This window comes from Atractosteus spatula, chromosome 2 (genome assembly GCF_055471065.1).
Source record: "Atractosteus spatula isolate fAtrSpa1 chromosome 2, fAtrSpa1.hap1, whole genome shotgun sequence".
NCBI lineage: Eukaryota > Metazoa > Chordata > Actinopteri > Semionotiformes > Lepisosteidae > Atractosteus > Atractosteus spatula.
The window spans coordinates 6,466,195-6,492,546 of record NC_142707.1 but is presented as its reverse complement, the minus strand read 5'-3'; the positions used below and the strand labels follow the sequence as shown (position 1 = coordinate 6,492,546).

General features: G+C 38.9%; 2 protein-coding genes across 6 annotated transcripts in view; both read left to right on the top strand.

Annotated features, from left to right (window-relative positions):
- inpp5l (inositol polyphosphate-5-phosphatase L) overlaps positions 1–15,994 on the top strand; it is a 35,055-nt gene extending 19,061 nt beyond the window's left edge. For 2 of the 5 annotated variants that reach the window (XM_088927211.1, XM_088927219.1), the window contains 12 exons: positions 1,169–1,232; positions 2,604–2,707; positions 3,530–3,582; positions 5,604–5,723; positions 6,106–6,190; positions 6,915–7,010; positions 7,429–7,503; positions 8,073–8,146; positions 8,731–8,842; positions 9,752–9,820; positions 10,334–10,398; positions 12,138–15,994. In XM_088927211.1, coding sequence (XP_088783337.1) covers positions 1,169–1,232; positions 2,604–2,707; positions 3,530–3,582; positions 5,604–5,723; positions 6,106–6,190; positions 6,915–7,010; positions 7,429–7,503; positions 8,073–8,146; positions 8,731–8,842; positions 9,752–9,820; positions 10,334–10,375 — 894 coding nt within the window. In that variant the 3' untranslated portion in view covers positions 10,376–10,398; positions 12,138–15,994. Of the gene's footprint in view, positions 1–1,168; positions 1,233–2,253; positions 2,329–2,603; positions 2,708–3,529; positions 3,583–5,603; positions 5,724–6,105; positions 6,191–6,914; positions 7,011–7,428; positions 7,504–8,072; positions 8,147–8,730; positions 8,843–9,751; positions 9,821–10,333; positions 10,399–12,137 lie in introns of all 5 variants that reach the window. The other 3 variants (XM_088927195.1, XM_088927203.1, XM_088927225.1) reach the window with 2 other exon arrangements.
- A 3,755-nt stretch (positions 15,995–19,749) lies between these two features.
- Positions 19,750–25,483, top strand: nkx6-3 (NK6 homeobox 3). Its single transcript, XM_088908739.1, has 3 exons — positions 19,750–20,188; positions 22,111–22,280; positions 23,121–25,483. The coding sequence occupies exons 1-3, from the start codon at positions 19,786–19,788 to the stop codon at positions 23,343–23,345; spliced, it is 798 nt and encodes a 265-aa protein (XP_088764865.1). The 5' UTR covers positions 19,750–19,785; the 3' UTR covers positions 23,346–25,483.
- Positions 25,484–26,352: the final 869 nt, after the last annotated feature.

The following is a 26,352-nucleotide window of genomic DNA, read 5'->3' as shown; positions in this document are numbered from 1 at the left end:
CAGACCCTGGTTTTGTTAAACTATGCTTTAGTGACAAACAGTGACATTTGCTCATTCATCCTAGTGAGGGAACTCATTTTAAGTCACAGGGTGCTGTTAGTCCTGTGAAATTTTTGTGAATGGTGTTTTTGGAGTTTTGTGTATCAAACACATCTGGGTTTTGTTTTTTCAAGAAGCATGTGGGAGTGTTAAGAGGATGTCTTCTACAGCATCCAAAAATGTCTCAAAGCACAGAAGCAAAAATAAAAATGAAATGACTGTGATCCATTTCACTCGCTTTTATATTCCATAAATGTAATGTTCTTTTTCCAGTAAGCTGCTGTTCATCTGAAAGGTCAAGCAGGGCAACAGATCAGAGTGCCATTGTGTAGCATTGCAATCCATTTCAGGGCCTTTTCACTGTACTAACTGCGCTGATGAAGCATAAAAAGTAGGCTCGTTTATGGTATTATTTGATCTCCCAAAACCTAGCTCTTCATTAGCGATTAGTATTGTGTCTTATTGATTAATTCTAGGAGGAAGCTTGGCACCATAAACTAGGGCAATGTGGGATGGAAAAATGGCACAGTGTTGGTCTCTCTAAATACATACTGTAGGGGTTTGTGCATTCTATTAAACTGTATTATTGCTTTGTTTTTGTCAGGCTCTATTCACTGGTCCATCATAGAATTAATTTGTGTTTTCATTGTATCCAATCTGTTTGCATTCATCTGTGTATGAGCTGGAGGTGAGCTGGAGAACTGTTATATAAAATAGTAAAAAGTCCATTTATAATTTAATGACAATATTACTGTAATAGCACATACTGTAGTTGCTTCCCAACAGCTGCTAGTAGGATGAATTTAACAACTATGCTGTACTTAAATCCGATTTGTTGCAAACATTTAGAATTAAAAGTTTATGATACAGATAAGAAAACTGAAAAATTAATATATTTCAATGTTTTGTCTAGTACAGCTCCTCACATTGATTTCTATATTAATTTAAATGTGGGTTGGTTCACCTGTGGCCCTGATACATGGTGGTTCTTGATTAATTTGAAGGGCCGTATTTCTGTACTGTGAATTGTATTGAACCATATTATGTTTGTTGTCCTTAACTGTCTTGCCTTTACAAATCCTTCAGCTATCAATGAAGTCATACTGACATAGTTTTTTATGGTGTTTAGGCTCTGGGTAGCATGTACTTCATCCACAAATCCTTAAAGAACATCTACCAGTATGATTTTAATGGTAAGTTTTTTAAATACATTCTTAAATGTAGTTTCGAATCTAAATTAAAAAAAAAAAACATTAAAGGCAACAATCAAAAAGTGCACATTACAACTTTAAGAATCTGTTGTTGATAGACATTTTTAAAACATCATTGAATGTGAGATTTCCTTCTGTGACTTCATTAGTACTACTGTATAATTAGCATCCCACATTTGGCTAAATGTGGTTTTGTCTATTTTCCAAGTAAGGGAAGTCACTGATGCAAATCGACAGATTGTTGGATTTATGGCATTATTCTGTATCTGAAGTCCTTTACAGTCCTGCTTCAGGTACTACAAAAAAACAGGAGTGCCTTGTGCATTGTGAATCGGATGCAAAGAACTTTGAACTTTACTCTGAATAGGCAATTCTGTGGCATAGCATGTATAATCAGGAGCCTTTCTACTGTCACCTACAGTATATAGACCTGGCTTCAAAAGAACCTTGCTTTTAAAAAGCAACTTAAACAACTATACATTACAGCGTATATCAACCCTGTAGACCACTAAAAATATTGAGGAGGATAGCTGAGTTCTCTTATCAACATTTTTTGATGTTTTGCACATAGCATCGGGTTACCATTGCAAGTTTGCTAGCACTCCAGATCAACTGATCGCTCTGAGGAAGAGTGGGTTTGATACATTGCCATTAAATTAGACTGAATGCAACTAAATTGTTTTATCGAACCATCTTTTTGTTGGCTCCTGCTAATCAGAAAATATGAGCAGCTGGTCGTTATTTCTGCCCCCTGTCGGAGTCTGTGGGATTTAGGGCGATGCATCAATTAACAAAAGGCCAATGCTTATTCTTAAGTAGATATTTACAACAGAAAACAAAGAGATCTAAAGTTTAAATTAAAAATATTCAAGACCAATTTAGTTTTTATTTCATCAAGCATGAATGTATTTTAAGGCTTCATAATGACCTCATAAGAACAACTCAGCCTCAGGTGCAAGGCTGACCTGAGGACAGATGGGAATAATGCTGCTCTGTGTCTAAGGTACAGTCCAGAGGTAATGTCAAGGACTGATGAACTGGTTGACTGACCTGCAGAGTCCCTTCAGTGCAGTGAAATGTAGGTACATTTGTAGAGTAGATTGGGGATGTTTTACATGACTGTGTGCAGAAAAAAAAACCAAGTTCTCCTTTGTTCCCGACGGAGGACAAAATGGAAGAACCATAAACATTACAGTCCCTGTCGGGGTTTCGTGTACAACAGGATGTACAGAGAAAACTAACATAGTCTAATTGCTGTATTATGGATCTTATCACATGTGCTGTGGAGATGAGTCTATTGATTTTGCTTTTTGTACTTTTTTTTTTTTTTTTTTTTTTTTCCCCTTCCTCCAGTGAAAGATTTTAAAGCCATCTCTGGAAAGAACAAATATCTCAGCTCTCTGGATGGGGTCGCCACAGTGGAAAAAGAAAAATTTCCAAAGAATTTCTGGCCTGACGTGAGTGTGCACAGCAAGCAGGAAGTTGATAGCGATCCTGGCCGTTGCTTCTAGGCTCCTGTTTAGTGGAGAGGCTTACCAGACACAGGTCGCTCCGACTTATCAGGGCATTAATGACGGAAACACAGTTAAGGTCATTATTCGGAGGCCCAACCACGTATCGGTCTTCACACAACCCTCTGGTACAGTACATGGCAGATGCTCATAAGGCATTATTGACATGATGGCATGTGGTTCCTGAAGTCCTCTTGATTTTATGACCAAATCCCCTATCCACTGTTCCATTTTTGAACTTGTAGAAACAATAGTCACAGCAAATTACCAGTTTCACTGTGAAGAAATTGGGGCATGACAACGCCGAGGCGTAGGTCTCTTGTAAAGGTGTATTAGCACCACGAGGGACCTGAAATCTTCCTGGGCTGTGGGATCAGTGCCTCATGTTTTACCAAGCTCAGTGAGGTGTTATTGTAAAAAATCACATCTGTGCAGAGTCGGTAATTATACTGCCTCGCTGCATCACCTGCTTTCACACAATGAAATACTGTAATTGTGCCATTGTCATTGCAGTTACCATCAAAAGAAGGCAAAAAAACGCAAGCAGATATTTAACAGCAAATAGCTCCTTAGTCACAACCATGAATCACAGACCATGATCAGTGTGGAAATCTAACTCATCTACTAATGCTTAAGAAAAGATCTTAACTTTGAATTACTCAAAAAAACATTGACAACAAATTAGGTGGTTTCCAATACAGGGACTATGAGAATTTACTTATTTCTTCAGTAACATTAAGAATTTAGTTGTTTTTTATTGCATTTCAGTTCAAGTGGTCCAGGAAAGGCTACATGAGAACTCGCTGGATTATTCACAATCAGTAAGTTATTAATGCTAACAATACGTTTAGTATAGGCTGATGAAATTCTTTCTGCAGGTTATTTAAATGGTATTAAGCAATCACAGCTGGGAGCGCAGTCAATGGCTTTTACATGCGTGCTTGAAGGCGAACCCATGCTGCTGTTGGCACAGCACTGCGCTGGGTTTGCTGTAGCTACAGTATGAACACAACACAGATGGGTATCTCTTGCAATCAATGTGTTATCTCTGCTCTACCCAGTGAGAACATGTGTCAGCAAACACACTCTGTTTTCTCTCTATAATAGTAACTATTTGCTCTTCTCCGGTCATTTGCACCAGGAGGAAAATAGCCTATTCCCAGGAGTGTGCTGGGGGCACTCGCTGGGTAAATAGAGGTGGCTTGTTTGTTGAACATTAATTGTGTGCCCTGTGGCAGGTAAAAGAGTGAATGCCTGTCCAGAGTGATAAATGGTATTTGTGTGATATTACCTGCTTTGCACTCTGACACCACTCAGCGTTCCTGTAAGCCATCGTATCCCTACTGGGTGATTGGCACCGAGAAAGGTCAACCCAGAACTGTGAACTCCGTGATCTACAGAGATTCACTTGGGCTTTATTAACTCGCCTCTGTATCTGCTGTACAGTATGTCAACGCACATTAATATTTCCTTCTGTGAGTGACATTTCCCTCACTGAGGCCACGAACGCTTCTTTTCACAGACAAGTTCCTATCAATCAGCAGGCCTGGCGGGTTTCGTTGGGCCAGTCGAACTGCAGTAAAAGCGTACGAGGCTTGCTAGAGCCTGAGAGGCCCCTTCGGTGGCATTCATCTGTAGGAAATTGTTTTCTGTGTCCTGCCTTATATCTGATGTTTTGAAAAATGAAAACCAATAAAAAAAAAACATTCAAAAGCAAAACCATCCATAAATTCTGTATGTGGGTTTTGGGTTCGGGGGAGATTTTTGATTTCCTTCACTTCATTTTTAACTTCTGTCCTTTTTAGAATGCGTACTGTATGTGGAGGAAGACAATGTACAGAAAAGTACATTTAAAAACAAATATGGTTGAATAGATGCAATTGGACCAAGAACATAATTGGAACAGTACTGAGGACCAAAAGAAACATACAATAGCAATCTACAGTATATTTTGAGAAAAATAAAGCATATGGATTTTGGATGTTGATTAAATGTTTTGAGTGTCATTTTGATTAATTGATCATTCATGACCAAGCATGACATACTTATCGGCCCCTCGTCTGTTGCATTAGCATTAAATCACCTCATTTAGTAAGAGAGCTGATTGGCAACAAGGGATGAAGAGGATTTAACCTCTTAATCCAGCCTAGTGGATTACACAAGTACAGGAAGCTGGCAAGCGTGGTGCAAATTTTTTAGAATAATGTGCTGGTTATTTTGTCCAACAGACCAATCAGTGGTGAGGTTCAAGCATGGTGAGAGTCTAGGTAGGAGTGTCTAGTTAATAAAGAGCTGACCACATGGCCCCATGTGGATCAAGTCCTGGGAGCTTGCTTGCTGCCCTTATCTCTATCCTAACATGACAACATTCCGACAGGACAACATGCTGCTCTTGCAATGATTATGTGACGGTTAATAAGCCATGGATGGCCAGCCTGAGCCCCTGAACATTTAATAGGATGACTTTGGATAAAGGGTCGAACACCCAAAACTCAACAATCACTGAATAGACACATGCATCACAGATCTACAGCCTATATTCTTTCCAGCAGTGGTCACAAGTTATTAGCTTGTGACATTTGCAGTACACAACCTTTCATCAACCCTGTTGGTGACAAATGTTAAACAGCATGTTGTGCACCTGCAGCAAAAGTGGTAATTTTCTTTATAAATGTGAATTAATTGCAGCTATAATTAGATAGTCTGTGTATTAAAACAAGAGCTCATAGAGTCTTGAAGAGTTCATAGAAAGTTTAGGCAATGTGGCCTTTTAGGTTCTTTTGTATTCATACCCTCTTCAGTGCATCACGTCAGACCTAATGCAGATTGTTTATTTCTAAAGGGGCTTTGAGCTGGTGAATGTCCACTTGTTCCATGATGCCTCCAACCTCATCGCCTGTAACTCAAGCCCTTCAGTCTACTCTGCCAACAGGGAGAAGGCACTGAGATATGTCATCAACAGGTACTGTAACTGCTGTTGCTTGCTGTCCAGACAAGTTGCAAATTGATGGCTGCTTGGGAACAAATATTTTATTCCTGAAGCAGGTCAACATAAGTAAATTATCACCGTAAGGAACACATCTGTGTAAAATCTTTCGTTTCTTCTTTAAGGTAAATCTTTTTTATTAATAAAATACATTTACAAACAGGCACATTATAATTCAGATCATAGATGTTCCATGTCGTTTATTCAGTGATGCCATTTTAAAAATGCACCCTGACTGGCTTGGTTGCACACAATCTCTGGTAAGAGGCACAAGTATATTACCCATGTCAACTGTTGCAATGCTAATTCTTCAACCACAACTTCAGACAATTTTTTACAACATTTTTTTTTGTTTCAGGGTATCGGACAGCAGCTATACTCCTCTCCCATTCTTCTTGTTTGGAGATTTCAATTTCAGACTGGATACACTCAGCCTGGTGCAGGTACTGTTTTATGAATAAAACTGCATAGTTTAATATGAATAAATTGGGCATGGTCTAAACCTGCATCAGTAAAATTCTTCATTTCTGCATATATCATGTGGCAGTGTTGCCACATCCTAAGTAATGAAAGAAAGAGATTAGCTCAGACAGGTATTTGAAAGAAAGTGCTCTGTGCATTTGAACCACTCCTTCAGGCACGTTTTGGAGTGTCCGTTTGATGCCGTGAGGAAACACAAGGATCCTGGAACCTCACATGCTACCCTGGCAACCAAAATTGATGCAGAGGGAAAGAAAGTGAGGCCTGGTGTCAGCTTTCTTCTTAAAATGAACCTTAGAAACCTGTAATAGTATGAATTCAGTTTATGCAGTGCAAAAGAAAACTGTATTTGTGGATTATGGTAGGGATTTCTCAGTTAAATAATAGAAGGATAAGACACTGGTCTCTAAAATGAATCACCCTTATACTGTATATACAGTAGTGTATATGAGAAAAACTGTCCATTCTGTAGTGTATTTTTCCCCACAATGAAAGGCATGAATATCTTTCATATCTTAATATTAGACAATATTCTTCATTAAAGAAATGTTATTAAAGGTCTTCTGTCTAGAGGTTTAGTTTGAGATGTACTGTACTGTACATACACTGTTTTGAAAGAAGATTATGCTGAGTCTTTGAGGTCTAGGCTCTGGTTAGGCTGAGGCTAATGACCTTGGCTCTTTTCAGACTCTGTCCATGTCTGCTGATATTCAGACAGTGAAGAAGGATAGCAGCAACGAGGTGGAGAAGATCATCTGTGAAGAGAAGGACAATGACCATAAGGTAGAACTTTCCTGTCTTTCTGCTCATTTAAATTCATTTAAAAAGGTTTTTCAGCACTCATTAAATTAACTTGGCTCTGAATGAGTGGTATAGACCTACACTGACAAAGGTACTATATATGCTCATAACTCAAATCTCATTTCACTCTTGATTTGTACTTTTGCAGTTACCTTAGACCCATTGTGTATGGAGTTTCTTGCAATTGAAGTTATGCTAAAGTATGAATGCAAGAATTACACTAGGACGGCTAAGATAAAGAGACAATCTTAACCCTTAAAAGATCACAACAAATGAAGCAATTAGCAAGCTGTGAAGTTTGAGGTTTTCTGTAACTTAGTTGGCAGTCTGCTTTAGGTGCATACTGTAGCATCAATATTGCAACAATAATTCCCATGTTCTACTTTTCTTTCTGCTGCAGGTTCTTCTGCACATTGAGACAAAGCTGTTTGAGTACTTGCACCAGGCTGTCTTTAGAGAGGACAATGGCAGAGCAGTGAGTGGCTCACTAAAGACCTTAATGCTGATTTACAGCCTTGATCCAACACAAACCCACACAGCAGTTCTGACAGTCAGTCTACTCAGTCAATCCCCATGAGAAGTAAATGATCTAGTGCTGTCAGAGAATCATCAAGACAGAAGTGACCATGTGGATTTCACTAATTCTCCCAGTCAAATCATAATCAAGCACCTGGCATCAGACTGTTACAGTATGTCATCTATCTTGCTAGATTCCTGACTGAGCTGTTACTTATAAACTACTGTCATTGTCATTAGGCTTTGTTTTTAAATTGAGAACTGAACACTGTTATCACTCCATCATTACAAAGATCACACTTCTAGACTAAAAAAGCAGCCTACACAATGTCGGCTATTCAAATAGGATATATTCTATTGGATAAATGTACCACTATTATAACCTTTTAATTCTTATTAAATTATTTATTTAAGTATTTCAGATTTACAGTCTGATTTGTAGATTGCATTAGTGTCAAATTTGTACAGACTCTGTAGATCCGACTTCCTAAGCTAATTTTCGTGATTTATTTTGCCCCAATGTTTCAGCTTTTAAAGTTTGATAAGGAGATCACCGCCTTTCATGACGTCATCACAGAGGAAGACATTTTGTTTCCTCCAAGGTAAGCGCTGTTATGCTCTGTGTGGGAGATGGCTTCAGTGAGGCAGACCTTATCTACAACTTTAAGGGCAGTTTTTAAGCATTGTGCTATAAGATGCCCAAAGAACCATTCTGCAAAGCTTTTGATGGCCTTCATTAAAATACTTTTTTCTTAATATGCAAACATCTACAAAATCAGATTTGGCCATTTGCTTGGGTTCAGAAACATTGCCACCTTGTAGCTGATCTTGTCAGATCTCAGAAGATAAGCATGGCCTGGTCAGTACTGGTATGAGAACAACCTACGTGTTGTGGTGTTGGTGGACCAGTAGGTGGCGCTCATCCCCCTGAAACAGAATTTCCAAAATAATTCTCCATTATGATGACCAGGGATACTGGGCTGTAAGAAGTGCTGTGTTTCAAGTGAGACATTGATTCAGTTGGTGATTTTACTTTCTCATTTCTCCACCTGATCTGTTGTGTTGTTAATCAATCATTCTGAAAGTGGATGAAGGATTAGAACCCTGCCCTAGCTCCTTAAAAAAAAAGTGTTTTACATGGAGTTGTTCACAACCCCAAAGAAACAACTTTCTTTTGCCTTTGCAGCTACCCCTACAGTGAAGACTACACTAAACCCACACAGTATATGAACACAAGATGCCCCTCCTGGTGCGACCGGATCCTCATGTCTCATTCAGCCAGTGACATCATACATAGGGTGAGTGGCAAATTTCATACAGCTTTATGAGACCCATGAGGTTCTTTGTAGTGGTTCTGGGTGATCTGTTACTGTGAGCCTATGAAAGACTACAGGGCTAGCTGAAACATGGAGGTCGAAACTTCTAACCAGTTTAAAAGGAGTGGAATTTGCAAGCTGTCAGTTGTTAATGGCATAAATAAAAGATTATATCGTAAGTCACGCAATCCAAGTTCCAGCACCTAGCTGAATGGATTTTGAAAAGTGTATACCCTTCACTCTGGCCTTGAGAGCTGGAACTGTGCAGCTGAGATTTTTTTGCACTAACTGAAAGAGCTCTCATTGCATCACATCTCGCAGTTTACAAGGTCTATCCTCTAGTTCTTACATTGAGGCATTGGAGAGGCAACCTAGTGTTTAAGTAGAGCAGGGCTGCAGCATGGCTACCCCATCTTCTGGATGGGCTCTTTCAAAGAGCCTGTCTCAATGTTAAGATTTTGTTGGAATAATCTGGCACGTAGCGATTTTAATTATAAGAAAAAAAAAACAAAAAATACAATGTGTAGTTGAAAGAAGGTCAAGGGACCTGATACAATCCCCAAAGGCAGTGGACTTCTTCAAAGTGTCCTCTAGTTTGTGTTTCATTGTTCACAAGTGGAAACAATGTGGAAGTGCTTTTTATGGTGAGAATGGGATGCACTTCTTGTTCTAAAGAGGTGTGAGTGTTTAAGAAGCTACCCAGGCACGTGATCAGAGTTGGTACTTTAGCTTCCTTCAGGAAATGGCTGGATGAGGTCCTTCGATCTATAAGCTTATCTACTTAGTACCAAGCGGACCACATGGACTGCATGGCCTCTCATTTGTTGTCTGTCTTACTTTCTTCTGAAAGTCACATCTACATGAGTTTGCCATTTCTGTGCTTCTGCTCAGGTTCCGGATGGGGACAGCAGTGAGGTTTACAACACCCTGGGGCCTAATGTCTGCATGGGGGACCACAAGGTAATGGTAGGCGGAGCGCTTAAGTCATGAGCGATTTCATGATGTAAAACTGATTTAGTCTTTCAGGATATAATGCAGCAAGTATCAGTTTGTGGTATGGTGTGCTAACACCACACATTTGTTGGAGTTAAAAATGACCTAATTGTTATGTGGCTTATCTTAAAACGGAAAAAAGAAATTGAATCATGGTTGTTACTGCAATGCTAATGTTTGATAAAAAGATTTTGTGCCATACTTTTGCTTACAACATTTTTCTAAGTAATATCTACTAATTGTTTTGCAAGTATTCCTGATTTTACAGTAGGAAAAAATGTCTTTTGGAAAAGTTTTTGATAGAGGGTAAGAAAGTATAGGGCATAGCACTATGGTTGTCAGGTGTTTCCATCTTCCTGTTGGTACTGTATAGAAGCTCTTCAGTTCTCACACTGTTTCTCCAAAGACTGAAGATCCTGCACTGTTTGCTGTGTCAGTCCAGGCAGCAGATTCTGACGCTTTCAATTTATCTTTTTTCAGCCCGTTTTCTTATTTTTCACATTAAAAACCGATGGATACTGAAATGAAGCTCAACTCTCTGATCGGTAAGATGCAAGGAAAAGTGCCAGAATAGATTATCGCCAAGCCTGGCTTATTTTTACAACCTGTGTGTCTGTGCAAGTATGCTGGCAATCCAAAAAATGTCCAAATGAAAAAATAAATTAGTGGTGTCTGGATGCTGCTGCCCTGGTGCATAATGTAATAGGGCCATCAGCAATTTCCTGAAATGTATGGATTGAATTCCCTCTGCCCCTGCAGAGAACTGCAACTGGATCAAATGCAGTGTCATTGGAATGCACTCTGGGACTGTCCATTAATTAAGTGCAGCTTTACAGGTGATAGGAAATTCATTATGTGGTATAATGTATTGGCATTTCTATTACTAATGCAGTGTTTGGTTTACTTTGGTTTACAGTTTTGCATGTAGGCACCCTAATTTATCAAAATTAAGGTGCTGTAGTATTTAAGAAATTTAATGGAATAAAAGTCCAGAGCTCTTCTAAAATATTGTAGGAGCTTAATACCAGTTTCATAAGGCTGTAAATGCAATTTTGTATTGTATTCATAGTGCAGACACTTGCTACAGTCTTCACAGTTATGAGTTATTCAGGATTCTATTTAGCTCAAGAAGAGTGTTTCTTCAATAGTGGAACATGTGACATGGGAGGTTTACTCAATAATAGTCAAAATATTTTTTATAAATCGGCTACATTTACATTTATCTGGATGGTGCAGCAGGGTTGTTTTTTAAGGCTCTGGCCACCTGGCTCACATGGGGATACAGCTCCAGCCATAAATTAGTATAATTATTTATATTAGTATAAATTAGTGCTATGTGCTATGTATTTGTATGTAAGACATAGTTAACAAAACCTTTGTTGCTCAGACTAAAAACATCAGCCAAATTATTAATAACAATATTATATTAAATTACAAATGATTACATACAATATTATGTATTTCTTTTGGATCTTAATTGTCTTTAATGTACAGTGCTTTCTGAAGAGTGCTTTTTCTGAAGGGGACTGTTTAATTGAATAAGAGTAATGGCTACAAGCACAAAAAGCAACAGACACAAGCAAGCAGTGTCAGATACCTTAGTCTTCTGCACTATCTAGGTTCAGACTCTCATATAGTGTACAGTATGTTCAGCATAGAACTACATACCAAATAGAGGTACTGCTGTAAAAGCAAAGCTTAATGACAGTAGTTATAAGAAATAGCTCAGTCAGGAATCTAGCAAGATAGGTGACATACTGTAACAGTTTGATGCAATCCTTTAGGACACAGTATCTATATGAAGTTCTGAATATATTTAATACATAATGACAAAGGTGATTTTGAATCTAAACCCTAGCCCAAAATGATGAGTATTGTATAACCCCATGCATGAAACCCAATGATTATGTTGATGATAGTGCTAAAAGATAAGCCAGGTCTAATTTCAGGTTGCAGTTTTTGTTCAAACTGAGCAAGGCATTGCTGGTGAATGCAACTGCAAAGAAAGTTTTTCTACATTTTCAAGAGAAAAGGTCAACCTCATGAGGAGACAGTTTATTCTTTGTTGGTCTGTTCAGCCTGAGGAGGTTCTGAAAATGATTAGGTTACAGACCAAGTGCTAGAATGATTTCAGTTATAACATTTTATGCTGTAATTTTAAAATAAATTCTGCAGAAACATCTGCATGCCCTTCATTTTCTGAAGGGCAAAACAACTGCCAGTGCCGTTTTATACTCCGATGTTACCAGTTTATCGCTTGTAAGACCTGTGTCTTCATATCCAGTGCCAGCAAGAGCTGTCAAAGAGAGACGCACCAGGAGAGGGGAAGACACAGGGAACAGCTACACCACAGGGAAAGTGTGTTTCACAAGCGACTCCTGCCTCCACAGCATCACCAAGAAAACACGTTGGCTGGGATCCCATGGACATTTCTCAGGTTTTCTTTCTTTCTGCAGAAGCACGCACACTCCAGCAAATTTTACCGTTATCCTGACATGAATGAAACAAGTTGGTCGCCTTTTTGGTGATGTTTTTTTTTATGACTTTTTAAATTGTCAGGAGAAGGAAAATTGCAAGAAAAATGAAACACACCAGTAAGAAGCTGCTAAGACTGAGAAGTCAAGAAGCACTGATTGTCTAGCCTGTCCTGTCTGTGCAGCTACACTTACTGCTTTTGGTGTAATACAGTGTATCATTATCTGACTAAAGGTGTATACTATTAACAACAAATCTCACAGAGGGAAGTTCGAATAATCATTTATGTATTCACTATATTAAGGCATGCAATAATTCTATAGTCAAAGAGCATTACAATTTGACATGAAGATCTAACAAATATAAAATCCTGGCTTTCAGAAATATGGACCTTTCATTGAACCAGTAACTTTCCACTGTTTCATGGTTGACCACTGAGCCAGAATTTGGTGCGAGGCAGACGTTTCAGTGACCGATACGCTATCAACACTCTTTAAAGCAGATGGTTGTCACCATTAATTTGGATAAACAGCCAGGACTTGAAAACTGCTGCATACAGTATATCATGACACCTTGATGGAACGTGCAGACGTTAATTCTTTGGTTTGTTGGAAAGTGAACCAGAAACTAGGAAGGTGCCATTCTCATCATTTCTTTCACTTTCCCTGCTCCTCCTGTCTGCCATGTATTTTGTTCTCTTCACAGCTGAGAAAGACTCCACAGGTGGAGTATTTTACTCTTTTTCCACTTTTTAGCATGGAATGAGCTTCTGCCCAAACAATTTAGACTTTCTTGCTGACATAACTCCATGCTCTAGTTGCATCTTAATGACTGTTGCACAAAACTGTCTTGTCAATGAGAAAATGGAGATGTTCTTATTCGTAGGAGCTTTAATTTTAAAAGACTAAGTTCCCCCCCCCCTCCCAATTCCTGGTTAGTGCTAGAGGTGCTGACTGTGTCCCAGGAGAGGAATTAGCTGGCTGATTATTTTGGGACCTGAGCTGTAATTATAAAGTGTGTGCAAAAAAGGACTGTTAAGTGACGACATGAGCAATTTGCATGTATATAATATGAAAGGCTTGCTGTATATTGCTATATTTTCAGGAGATTGAAAGCCAGAGCTATGTGCAGAATTGTTTTTAGCACCTTCTGCAGTGGATTAGAGTGGAGTACAGCTGCACTCAAAGCAAAGTTTACATGGAGCACCACCATTATTAGCTGTTTCATTACACTTATTTCACTGGTATTATCTAGACTGCATTAACAATGATGTTGAATCTTCAAATACACACACTGCATGTCTCTAAGCTACTGTACATGGAGCCAAAATATTTAAACTCAAAAAGATTTCTTAGAGATCTTTCATTTTTATCGGTTTTTCTACCAGGAAGTTAGCTATTTTAATCTTTATTTTCATACTACAGTATACTGTATATACAATGTATGTTAAAGTTTGGGTGATTTTAATTGTGTTTCTTAGGACTTACACTATACCATGCTGGTTTAATGTAATGTGGAGTTTAATGTGATATATTGACATTTTACAGGCCACTTAAAATTTCCCTCCCATTTCTGTCATGTTTAATTGCAATGGTGGATATTTTTTGGTCCTGGAAGACGCATGATTGGGAATTCATGTGACGTATTATAATAAATTATTCCGGTAAAAAATAGCAGCATTTCTGATGAAATAAAAAATAAAGGACATTTTTTAGTTCCTGCATGCAACATAAGCTGTTTTTTTAAATCTTTGCATCTTCAGCAGTTTTAAATCACTTCTTTTGCAATCAGAGGAAATATGAGAATTGTCTTTTTTTTACACTGGCAGCTGGTTTAATGCCATTTAGCCTGTTTTATGATCCTGTACAGTATGTGTTGTGTAATCTGGTGAAGAATTTACATCTGACTGAAAGGTGCATTGTTCTCATTTCATTTAGTGTCATTTCTGGCATTCCATTGGATTTTAACCTCTGCAGGATATGTGCAGCATTCTTGAGATTACAGTTTTAGTTTCTTATGAAAAAAGTTGCAACATAGTTGCTTTCTTGTTATTCTGTAGTGGATTGCATCAGTGCTTGTACCTTAGTGAGGGTTGATGAGTGTATCTGGAAATTGAGTGGTTTGGTTTGCTGAGATAGTTGAGTTTGGCTCATTCTAGGACTTTTTATGATTCTTACAATTGTTAGTGTTGTTGATATGCAAGTCAGGAGCCCAGTTATGCAGTAGTTCTGATGACCTGGACAGTAGAGCTGGGGAGCTAATAGTGAGGGACTATTGTGGCCTCTCAACATTATTTTAGTGGCTGGACTAGTGGTCAGTGACCTTGAAGTCAACAATTTCACAAGATGCGAAGCAATAGTAGAGTCAATCTCTTACTAAAAACACTACATTTATACTATTTAATCTGTTATAATATGTGCTGTGTTTGGAAATTTGTATTGGTGTGTTTACAGGGATTGTTGAAATATTTTAAATTGTTTTTTGAAGACTATCTTGACTTTTCTAAGTCCTTTTAAAAAGAACAAAGCCTAGATTAGCTGCATTCCATAGATAACACCATTTATCCTTTACTTTTTTTTCAACTCCATTGCACAATGTGCATGATTACCAAGTAAAATAACAGCAAATCAGAATTTAGAAGAGTTCCTCAGACAATGAAGACTTCTAGAAATCTAAGAATACAAACCTGCCAAATATACATTTAAATATTTCAATATGGCACTTAACAGTTCAAAGAAGAATATCAGAAGTCTATTTTTGAAATCTTAATCTTGCCTTTTAGAAGTTCTCATTTAAAACATTTTTTTGAAAATTTTTCAACAATTGGGAACAGTTCTAAACCTTTTCTGACATGTAATTCCTACAATTGCTGTCCCCAGTACTGTGATGACATGCATATCTATTTTAAACTTTGAATTGTCGGTAAATGTTTCTATGTTATAATATTTTAAAAAACATTTCGAAATCACTTCTCCGTCCTTACAATGAAGACAGCTGGTATTCCAGAAGAAAGCATCCTGTAGATCATAGTGTTTTGCACAGCAAAGTTAGACTTTGTCGATGGCGTGGGAATAAAATAAATGAGGTATTAAACTTGCTACCACAAGCAAGTGGTAAATGTGATGGGGGTTTTTTTGGCTGTTTGCGCTGGGCTAGTCATTTAGATCGATAGTGTTAAGAAAAAAGCTGAAATATGCATGTTTCAGAATCGGAGCCCTATGGCTATAAAATTTGAAAAGATGAATAGTTGTCTGATTTGGCTGGTGCAAGTCATCAGCCTTATCTGCATAAAGGGCAGATACACAGTGTGTACACAAAGTGAATTTTTTAGTGTCTTGGGCAAGTTACTGCTTTCCTATGCCTAACTGCAAGTGTTCAGGAGAGCACAGGTGTGTTTTTTCAGCTTAAGAGCTTCCACATCATGAAAGGAAAGCAGTCAGCCTGTGTGCATTTATTCTTATGTCAAAATCTTTTATGTTTTTATTTCAGGAAAATCCACTTTACATTGAGTTGGAAATACAGTAACTTGCAATTACCCAGCATTTAAACAGATCAAATCCTTTTACATTTTGACTTGTAGGAGTGGGGTTTAACTTTCTTCTTGTATATATTTGTACTGTATTTTGTCGTAAGACTGTGTTCATTAAATACTGTATTGATGCTGGATGTTTCTGTTTTTTTGTGTCTTTATGAAACCTGGTAGGCATCTCAGTTAATGATCATCTTCATCTTGATCGTTTCATGTAGATCTACTGTTATTTTCTATTTCTGTACATTCACAAAGCTTTACTTGAGAAGCAACATGTTAGTTTAAGGGTTATGAACTATGTATATTAACTTGAGATCCATAATATTTAGTCAGAGTATCAGTAACCCTGCAATACAGTACTTTATCAATATATTTCATATTACTAAAAAGCTTTACACAGAAGTGTCAAATAGGCCTAAGAAACAGCACACCTTTACCAAGGAGCCTGAAAGTACCAGTTTATGACCTTCTGAAGTTGTAAATCTCAGATTTCCCTCCCCACACCACATTTACGCTGTGGTAGTCGGCACATTACCAAAACCACTCCATATACAAGTCAAAATCAAAAATTGAAAAGTTTTAAACTGCAAATACATTTTCCGGCATTTTATTAATTTCAATACAGTTTCCATGAGCTGTGTCCTTTCAATAAAACCCAAAAGCACAACATGCATTTTTTTAAATACTGAAATTCGGATGTAGCCCTTAACACTTCCATCAGTCCTTTGGGATTACCGCCCTAAGCGGCTCTTGGCTGTCATTGTGGTTAATAACACCAGCTGTACTGATGACCTGAACTGGTATCCTATACAAGCGCGATGGCCAATTGATTTAACATTAGAGATTAGACACCTCTCACCTCTACCAGTGCAGAGTCAAGTTTATTACCTGTTCTACAGCATTCCCTTTTTCTTTCCAGCTAATGGTTCAATCCTAATGGGTCAGTGCTGCCATTTAATCAACAGCTCCCATTCAGCGTGGCTGTGATGTATGAGTGGTTCTTCATAACTGATCACTGTTGAGATCAATAGGCCCACACAGACAACTGGTCATTCCCATCTGTTCCTGATCGGAGGGACAGAGGAGTGGCAAGAGCTCAGCCTGAGAAACAAAGCAAGGGTTTGGACAAGGGGTTTGCTGTTGTGTTCTCTCTTTTTTTCTTTGTTTGTGTGAGTTTTTACCAGGTACTTGAACCTCTTTCGGCCTCCCTGAAGAAATGCAGGTTACATGTGATTGATTGCTCTAAACTGAGGGCAGGATGGGCTGTTTTAAAGTGGTCTGTTTGTAGTTACAGCCAGTACTGCTTATGGGACAACCAGACCAAAATGAGCCCTTTTGTCCAGATGATTTTTTTCTCATTTACAGCTGTCCCAGGGAACTCCTAGGCACTTTCATAAGTCTTTCCGAAATAAAAATGTTCACATTACTGGCAGGGAATAAGCACCAGACAGAAGGAGGTTAAATGCAATACAAACAATTGAGGAGTTTGATATTGGTCACCTTCTTGAAACACATGAACTTGAAAGTTACAAATGAGAGAAGGTCATTTGGCCCATATAGCTTGTTAAATTGCCAGTAGGTAATGGATCAGAGAAACTCATCCAGCTAATGTTCGAAAGAAGCCAGGGTATCGGATTCAGCGATTATGGCTTGGTAGCCTGTTCCAGACTTCCAGAAACTTTACTGAATTCACGGATTAATACAAAAACTGCCACACATTAAGAAAATTATGACACCAACATTTGATGTTATTGTGTGATGACACGATGTCACATGATATCAAATCAGTATTTGATTTGGATGACTACATGTTTTCTGTATTACTTTAAATTCAATTTTTTAGGTAGAAATTAAATTAGATAGGTAGAAATTAAGTCAAAGATGGTAAGCATACAAAATAGTCTTGTTTAATGATTTTGTGTGTGTTGCAAAAAATCTGAATAAATCAGTTTAATAGACTTGCATACTATAGATGGAATCTTTGTTGTTAATGGAATTTTTTGCCCATTTCGAATTTTAGTATTAGGGTATTAATTTGTAACTAGAAAATGACATCGATGTTGGAGTTATTCTGATTTATTCTGCTCTTCTGAAAATCTAACCGCACTCACCGTATGCAGAAAGACTGTCACTGAGATGCTGTACTGCACGATTCTAATACAGAATCCTTCAACTGATGTCCTCTAGCTATGTGACAGAGGTCATCAACCCACTTTTTAAAATGATTACAGTAAAAAATCCTATGGGATCCTACAATCCAATGCTTATTGCAATGTTTTTTAACGAAGCTACGGCTTCTCACTCACTGTTAAAGAGTTCACATTGGATCTTGAGCTTTTCTCGCCAACACTAAGACGTACTGTATCCCACTGGGCACTCGTCTTAACAAAGAATCCTGTTCATTTCAGGAATATTTAGATTACGTTTGTGTGGCTAAAGAGTCTGGGAAATCATGTCGAAGATAGCAGTCAGGGAAGGTAAATCACAACCCCATGAATGTCACACCCCCCAAGGGCACACAAGACTCCCACTTCACAGCAGATTCCAGCTTTAGAAGCTGACAAGGCTCATGATTATAAGCAAACAAATCTGAGCTCCACCCTTCCATGCTTGCTACCTTATTCTGACTACATTTGCAAAGCCGGAGTAATGTAAAATAAACTTTCCTATCTGATCGTCACTTCTGTTTGCACAAGAGCCTGCCTCCCACAAAACCCGAAGTGGCTGCAGTCACTCCACAAGGGGGAGTCTTGTTTGATTTCCTGCTAGAAAAACCCCTCCTCTCTCAGCTGCTTTTTTTTTTTTTACACCTTGAAGCAAAAAAAGAATTCAGAAAAGGTGACCGAGCAATGCAGGAGTGACACTGTTAGGGGCTGTATTGCCTACTACTGAATGACACATTGAGAAGGAAAATGATGTGTGTTAAAGCAGTTAAGCAAACAAAAGGCAGATGTGCAGACAAATAATAAGACAAAGGAGAAACAGAAGTTATTCTAGAACATTAGGATCCAAATAGACAGTCAGAATCCGAAAGGCAGACCGCAACATACAAAAGACAGAGATGATAGCAGACAGGTGCCATTCAGCCTGAAAAACAGATTGGCGGTCTGTGATTCAATGCAGCAGTTCTTAAACGCAAAGCACAACAGATACTTAAGCAGACGAATAGAAAGGTCTTAGATGGAGAACAGTATCACGAAGTGGGCAATCCTTTAAGAAACATCATCTTGTCGCAGAGCCTCACAGCATTTTCTCTGCATCCTTCATCTCAGGCCTACATAACAACAAGTCATCAAAAAGCAACTTATTCCCTCTCTGCCTTTTAAAAACCTATTAATCCACAGACATCCAATAAAAGGCTTGCCCTTCATTTGATAGCCAATAAAAATGTGTGCTAGTGTGAGCCATAACCAATCCCTGTTCTGCATTCTAATGTTGCCCATCTTTATCAAGAAAGTGTCACCTCTCTTTAAGGTACTTCTTATTTATTGCCTCAGAGTTAAGTGCCAGGAAAGATATTTGTCTAAGGAACTGCTGTACCCTTCTCCTTGAGCTGCTTTAGCTAGCTCCTGATGTTTACCTTGGAATTAAAACACAATGGCAAGAAACAGGTAAGAAAAAAGAGCTACTCACATTTCTCTGTGCGCTGTCTGCTGAACGTACACCCCAGTTAAGCCACTGAACTGGCTTAAGATTTGGAGCTAGCTGTCTTGCGAGGAAGGGAATCGCTGGGCATTTGGACATTGTTAACCCAATAAATAGAGAGAGTGAAACCTGGAACAAGAAGGAGGAATCTTCAGGATCATTTGAACTTAATTCATCTTTTTCAGAAGGCGGCGAACTTTGTGCAGTAACCAAGTCTTTCCTTTCCCCGTTTTATTTCGAAGAAGAAACAGAAGAACACAAACCTGGAGCTCAACGTTTTCAGATGGATCACAACATAGCAGGATCTTTCCTGTTTAACAACGGTCTGAACCAGTTTTCCTCGGACATCAAAGCTCCAATGTGCCAATACTCCGTGCAAAACTCATTCTACAAGTTCAACTCGGGCATCAACACACAGCTGCAGGCGGGCACCCCTCATGGAATCAGCGACATCCTAAGCAGGCCGGTGGTGGGGGGCCCCAACACCGCTCTCCTCTCTGGCTACTCTCACGTGGGGGGGTTCGGTACAGTTGCCACCCCAGGGGTCTACTACAACCGGGACTACGGCCCTGCGCTGGGGGGCTTTTCCAAACCGGGATCGGAGTGCCCGGTCAAGGGCAGGAATGGGAACTGCTGGGGCGATGGAGGCTACGAGTGGAGAGGCGCCAGGCAGCACTGCAGTAACAGTGAGTTTTCCGACTGGCAGCGAATCCCCCCTCCCTGCACAGCCCTGTCTTATTCTATTCACCCTTCATCCGCAGATAACTGGTCGGGCGTCAGTGAGTTCCATGGAGAGCAGTTAAAGGAAAAAAGGCATCTTAATTAAAGTGTTGAAATTCAAGTGTCTGTGCTTATTATAGCAGCCATTTGTATGTTTTAGGGGATACATTTCTAGTAAATTCCCATTCTCTTCAAAAGAGCAGCCTTAATCGTTTCCAAACTGTAATGGGCAGGCAGTATTAGTAATCATCTATAACGAACATTCTGCAGAATGAGAAGCGGAGAAGAAGTTGTATTGATAAACTGAGGGGACGCATTCTGCAACAAAATGGAAGGCTATCACTTTCTTTTTAGAAAGTACTGAAACAAGACAAAATGCAGTGGAATGATAGAAAATACCCTACTTAGCTATCTATTTGTTTTTTTAGCATTTTAAGGTTAAAAAGACAGTGAGGTAGTGAGGGGTGCGATGAGATGTATATTCAACATTGACTATCACTAACTGCAGAAATGTCAGTGGGCTGGGTTCTGCTCCACTGCAAAAAAATTGCTCCGAATCCTAAAAAACTTGAGTTATTTTTCAAACACTAATGTTCAGGCAAATATTAAAAAAATATTCTTTAAATTCCACTCTGCATTGCTGTTACTAGTGCAGATCTAACATGACTTTTAGAAATATGTTAGCGTGGAGGACTGGATCAGTGTGTTGGCTTTTGAAAAATAAACAAGATCATTTGGAATATAGAACAACATAATTAAGAGTTTTACTTTTTTTTACATTTTCAGCATTTTATAGATATGTATGGGAAAACAGGAAATTTTGGTATGGAGCAATTAAAAAACCTTGTTTCTGCAAAACAGAAATCCTAATAATATGGAAACAGGAATGAGGGAAAGATCTCCAATAGGACGGCAGATTTGCTCTGTGAACATTTTCTGTATAGAGCTTTCCTGTTGTCATTATCTGCATGCAGCTTCTTTTTCAGTAGTCAATTTGTATTTTTTTAGTAAATGAACCAGAGATTTTGATGAATCTGTTACTCTCAGTTATAGCGGCGTAAAAGCCTCAACAAAGAGTTACACTGAAAAGTCTTTTTGGAAGTGGACAGAAAGAGCCTAATGTGATGAACCCTAAATGTTATCGTGTCTCTGAGTTGAGTCGTTCAAAACAGGTAATAGAACAGTTTGAAACTTCATCGCAGAGATTCATACAACAACAGATCAGAATTATAAACAGAACAAACAGGTTAACTGTGAGGTAAAAACCTAGGAGTCGGGGTTGTGCATATGCTATACGCTAATGAATATAACTTCTCAATTTAATTTCTAAACATTTTTGTCAGCTGATAAATGTGCATTTCAGTCTATTCAAAACTTCAGCCTATTGAAATCTTTGACCCTAACTTCAGAGCTATTTACTCAACTGTGCTCTAGCCCTGCTTTAACTCTGATACATACACAATCCAGTAATTCATATTGTGCATTAATTTTAGAACTGAAGGAAACTCAAGATCATAATTTTCCCTTCCTATATACTGTAACCAGTATTTCCGATACTAGTTACTGTATTTTGGAATTAAATCCACTTTATTCTCCTATAAATAATACCCTACATTGTACTGCTACCAATTAAACACGAACAGAAGAATTTGGTAACTCATTTGGATAATCCTCACAACGCACATTTACAGTTTTGTTTTTAATATTTGGACAAAATACAAGTTAATATCAAATGTACAGTACGCTGTATCATGAGTGATGAGTGTGAGTACTGGATCTTTCACGGCGATGTAAAAAATCAGGGCTTGATTAGTCTGTAAGATCTGAACTTTGTCTTCAACAAGCGCTAAGGCTTGCTCTGTAGCTGCGTTGATGTGCTTTTTTTCAGACAGTGGGCACCTGGGAGAGTCAATGGGCAGGAAGAAGCACACACGCCCAACCTTCAGTGGGCACCAGATCTTCGCTCTGGAGAAGACCTTTGAGCAGACCAAGTACCTGGCAGGCCCTGAGCGAGCCAGACTGGCATATTCCCTGGGCATGACTGAGTCGCAGGTGAAGGTAAGCCTACAAAAGTAGTCCTACAATCAGTACATGCAGCTTTTTTACATATCCACAGGCTGTGAACATAAAGAATAGGGCAGGGTATTTCATCTTACAGAACAGTTCGTTTCCCATTTTAAATCTATTAAAGCCTATCGGACATAAAAATCAAATAAACATTTACTTTTCATTTTGAAATTTCGATTGAAAGGTGATCCAACGCCCTTTCAAGGATTCAGGAAACATTCTCTTAAAATTGTGGTATATTGAAGTTATGAGTTTTGCTCACTTATACTGAAGTGTAAGACAATTGGTTGTTCATTCAGGATTGTAAAGTCTAAATTCCGTTCTTCAGTCCTTTCTGAGATAGCTAATTTGTAATCATTTTAAAATTCTAAGAGTTTATAATACATTAAAAGATACAATTTAAATTTATTTTAAAGCTTAGAATGTTTGCACACTATGTGCAACTTCAACACTGCTATAAAACAGTCTAGATTTAGAGTAAAGGATTTATTGATGACTGCAGCTTCCCAGTACAAAAGTACACAACTCTGCAGTGGACACCCTTGTTGTGCAGACGTCAGATAACTTGCTGCAGACATCCCTGATGCGCAGATGTCAGATCTCTTTGTTGTAGACACCCCTGATGCGCAGATGTCAGAGCTCTTGTTGTAGACACCATTGGTGCACAGATGTCAGAGCTCTTGTTGTAGACACCATTGGTGTGCAGATGATGGGGTTAATGTGCAAAAGTCCCGTCTCATGCTGTTGACATCTTTAATGCACAGGTATTGAACATTGTACTGTAGATGTCTTTGTGTACAGATGTCAGGTGTTGCTGTGATCTTCCTGCAGGTGTGGTTTCAGAACCGCCGAACCAAATGGCGTAAGAAGAGCGCCTCAGAGCCGAGCTCCACGCAGCCGGTCGGGCCTGAGACGGGCACATCCGAAAACGAGGTGGAGGATGAGGAGTACAACAAGCCTCTGGACCCCGACTCGGACGACGAGAAGATCCGCCTGCTGCTGCGTAAACATCGCAGGGCTTTCTCCGTGCTGCGGCTGGGCCCGCACCACGTCTGACACCCACGCCATGTCTCCGCTCGCGTGTGTGCGCGTGAGGCACACTGCGTTTGACTGACGCGCCGAGCACACAAGCAGAGACCAGCTTCCGCTCCTCACCTGACTGACTGTAAGACATGCTGAGCTCAGGCAAGCACACATGCACACACGGGGACTTCAGCCTCCAGACAGAATATCTGAATCAAACCTCCAAAAGCACAGGGGGCGTTTGCCAAAATAAAACACTGGCTTGCTAGCACTTTTCCTGTAATCTTATTTGCGCTGTTCTGTCCCGAAGTGAGTGTGACACCCCAGTGACAATGCATGAGTCTTAAGTGACATAATTTACCTTATAAAGCAGTATAGTTACTAATGACCAGGACCTCGATTTTGCTGTGCAATATTGTCAGCACTGGGAGTTGCCAGCTGTAGGAATTGTGGCCATGAATAGAAATCACTTTGAAAGTTTCACATCTAACTCATTGACTTTAATAGTGTCGCAAACTTACAATACTTGGTGATTGTCAATTTTCTGTAGCAAACCTCTGCGTTACTTTACTTACTTATGCAACCTCTGCCATTCCATAATAAACCAGTAGCCATTGACTGTTGGAAGACTGACTATATACTGTATGTAGCGACTGAATGCTATCTACTAAGGGTAAGATTAACCCTGATGTGATGCACCTTTTCAGCCCCAAATCCTGTCCTTAGAAGAAGAATCAGAAGAAGAATCTGCCTATTCTAAGATCTCTTTTCAGAAGAAGACTTTTTGTAAAAAATGTCCTCAGTATTTATTCTGTTCAAGCAGAAAAATACTGGGGACTATATTCATGGAACACCTGTTACACCATCACTTTACCTAATAGGAAATTTAAAAACAGAATTTATGGAGTGTCATCCTAGTTTTTGAACTCCTGAATTAGTGGTACCTTTGGTTTTATCTTATTTCGTAAGAGTATTTGAAAAATACATGAGAGAGAAGGAGAGCGATCTTTAGAAGGCAAGCAAATGTTTTATGAATGGGGTCCTAGAAATGTACACCAAGGTACGGAAGCAGTTAATAAGTCTGTTAATTGGAGCAAAAACAAAAACGCAGCCAATCCATGGGGCCAGAGTTGTAGGCCAGTGTATTTGATATTTGCTGATGGTGCTCTGTGGGTACGGCATACCTGAGACAGTAGCAAGAGCCTGAAATCTGACTGTAGTGACTCTATTGCCAATGTCTGGAACACGCTACAAGGAACAATCCAGCAGAACATGTAACCATTTAACCTGTGGCTGTTCCATTTCCAGTTTAGACTCCATTACAGAGACCTAAGCACTATAATATATTGTAAAACAGATTGTCTGAAGAACTACCGGGCTGTGAGACTGTTTGCTGGGTAAAACAGTATCTTATGTCTCTTCCTGTGGGACACTCTTCAGTGCATGTGTTTTTAACTGTGCAGTTTCTAAATTCTCAATGTACTCGAGACTATATAAATAAATTGTATAATAAAATACTATGGATTACCTATTGAGTGTGGTAACCGTATTGGATTTTTTTAAAGCTAAACTTAATCAATATGCAGCATTTCATCTTTTGTACTCCTAATGCAGTCGATATTGAAAACAAAATCTAAGTTAAATTACAAGAATTTTGGTACAAATGTATTAAAAGCTTTCTCTTCTTGTTAATGGCAAAAAAAAAGATTGTCAGGTTTTGTCCACGACAGAAAATAATTATAGTTAATTATATTTATTTATATACTTAATTGTTCAGGCAGATTGAATACTGCCGTCCTGCATCTCAAAAATTGATTTTACCTTCCTGTGTAGAACTAGCTCCCTCTGCTGGCGAGCCCTTATCTAGGTAACCATTGGATCAGCAAAAACTAAATACTGTACATGGAACAATTTGTTTGTCTTCAATTGCTGGTTAAGTGCCATTAAACCCACTCCATTCACAAGTTTGCATTGCACAGGGTTCAGATTTCTGCCTTACATATGACTTGATAATCTGTGCCAGCTGCGGTCAGTAGGACTGTAACACATTAAATATTAAATTCTGACATTTTCATTTCATGTTCTCTTCTTGAATTCAAATGCATTGTACAAAGCTGCTTACTGCAACTGGTATCACCATATTACTCCCATAAAGCAGGACATTGAAGCCCACTTTTAGTACTCTTTTTTTTTATAATCCTCTTTAATGCACCACTTAATTGCATCGGCGTGCAGTGTATTACATGCTAAAGAAGATGACTGGAAATAATTAAACATCATATCAATAATGAAATATAATTAAAGTGTATTGAATTACGAACTCCGGATAGGGATCACTAAAGCAGAGATTCGGGAAACCTCCTCTAAACCAATTTATGCATGAATATGTTTTATACACAAGAGGGCATAGAAAGTCAACTGTAGGTGCAATGTTAAGGTGAGACCTGGTAGAGCAACAGCTGGGGTCTTCAGTTCAAGTTCAGCAGTTGTCCTGATACTTCAGGACTCTCTGTTCCCTTCAGTCCACTGGTGCTGTGCTGGTCAATGCTCCCTCATTGCTATTCTGCCTTCACAATATCCACCCCACCACAGCTACATCCTTTATAATGTACTTTAGTCAAATATGTCTCTTGTGTCGAAGCTCAATGGGCACTTTAACCATTTAAGAGCTGACAGCGTAGTGATGCATCGTCATCATTACAAGCGTCATACATTACCGGCAAAATCAATATGACACTGCAACTCTCTGAGCTTTACATAAATTAAAACTGCTGCCAGGGGAGCCACGTGCAAATCGAAAAGAAAATAAATGGATGAATGAATAAATTGCGCGTCTCTTTATACCCCGGTGAATGAAAGCTAATGAATGTGCCAGCACGAAGGGGACTAGTAAGATAAACTGTTGTACACGGTGGTGTGCTTGACTTTAAAACAGAAGGTTAAAAGTGGGAGTGTGGGGGCTGGTGGTAGCTAGTGGTTAAGGGCAGCACGCACAGAGAACTGGATGGTTTGTAAAAATTCTGACCATGAAGAAGAAGCG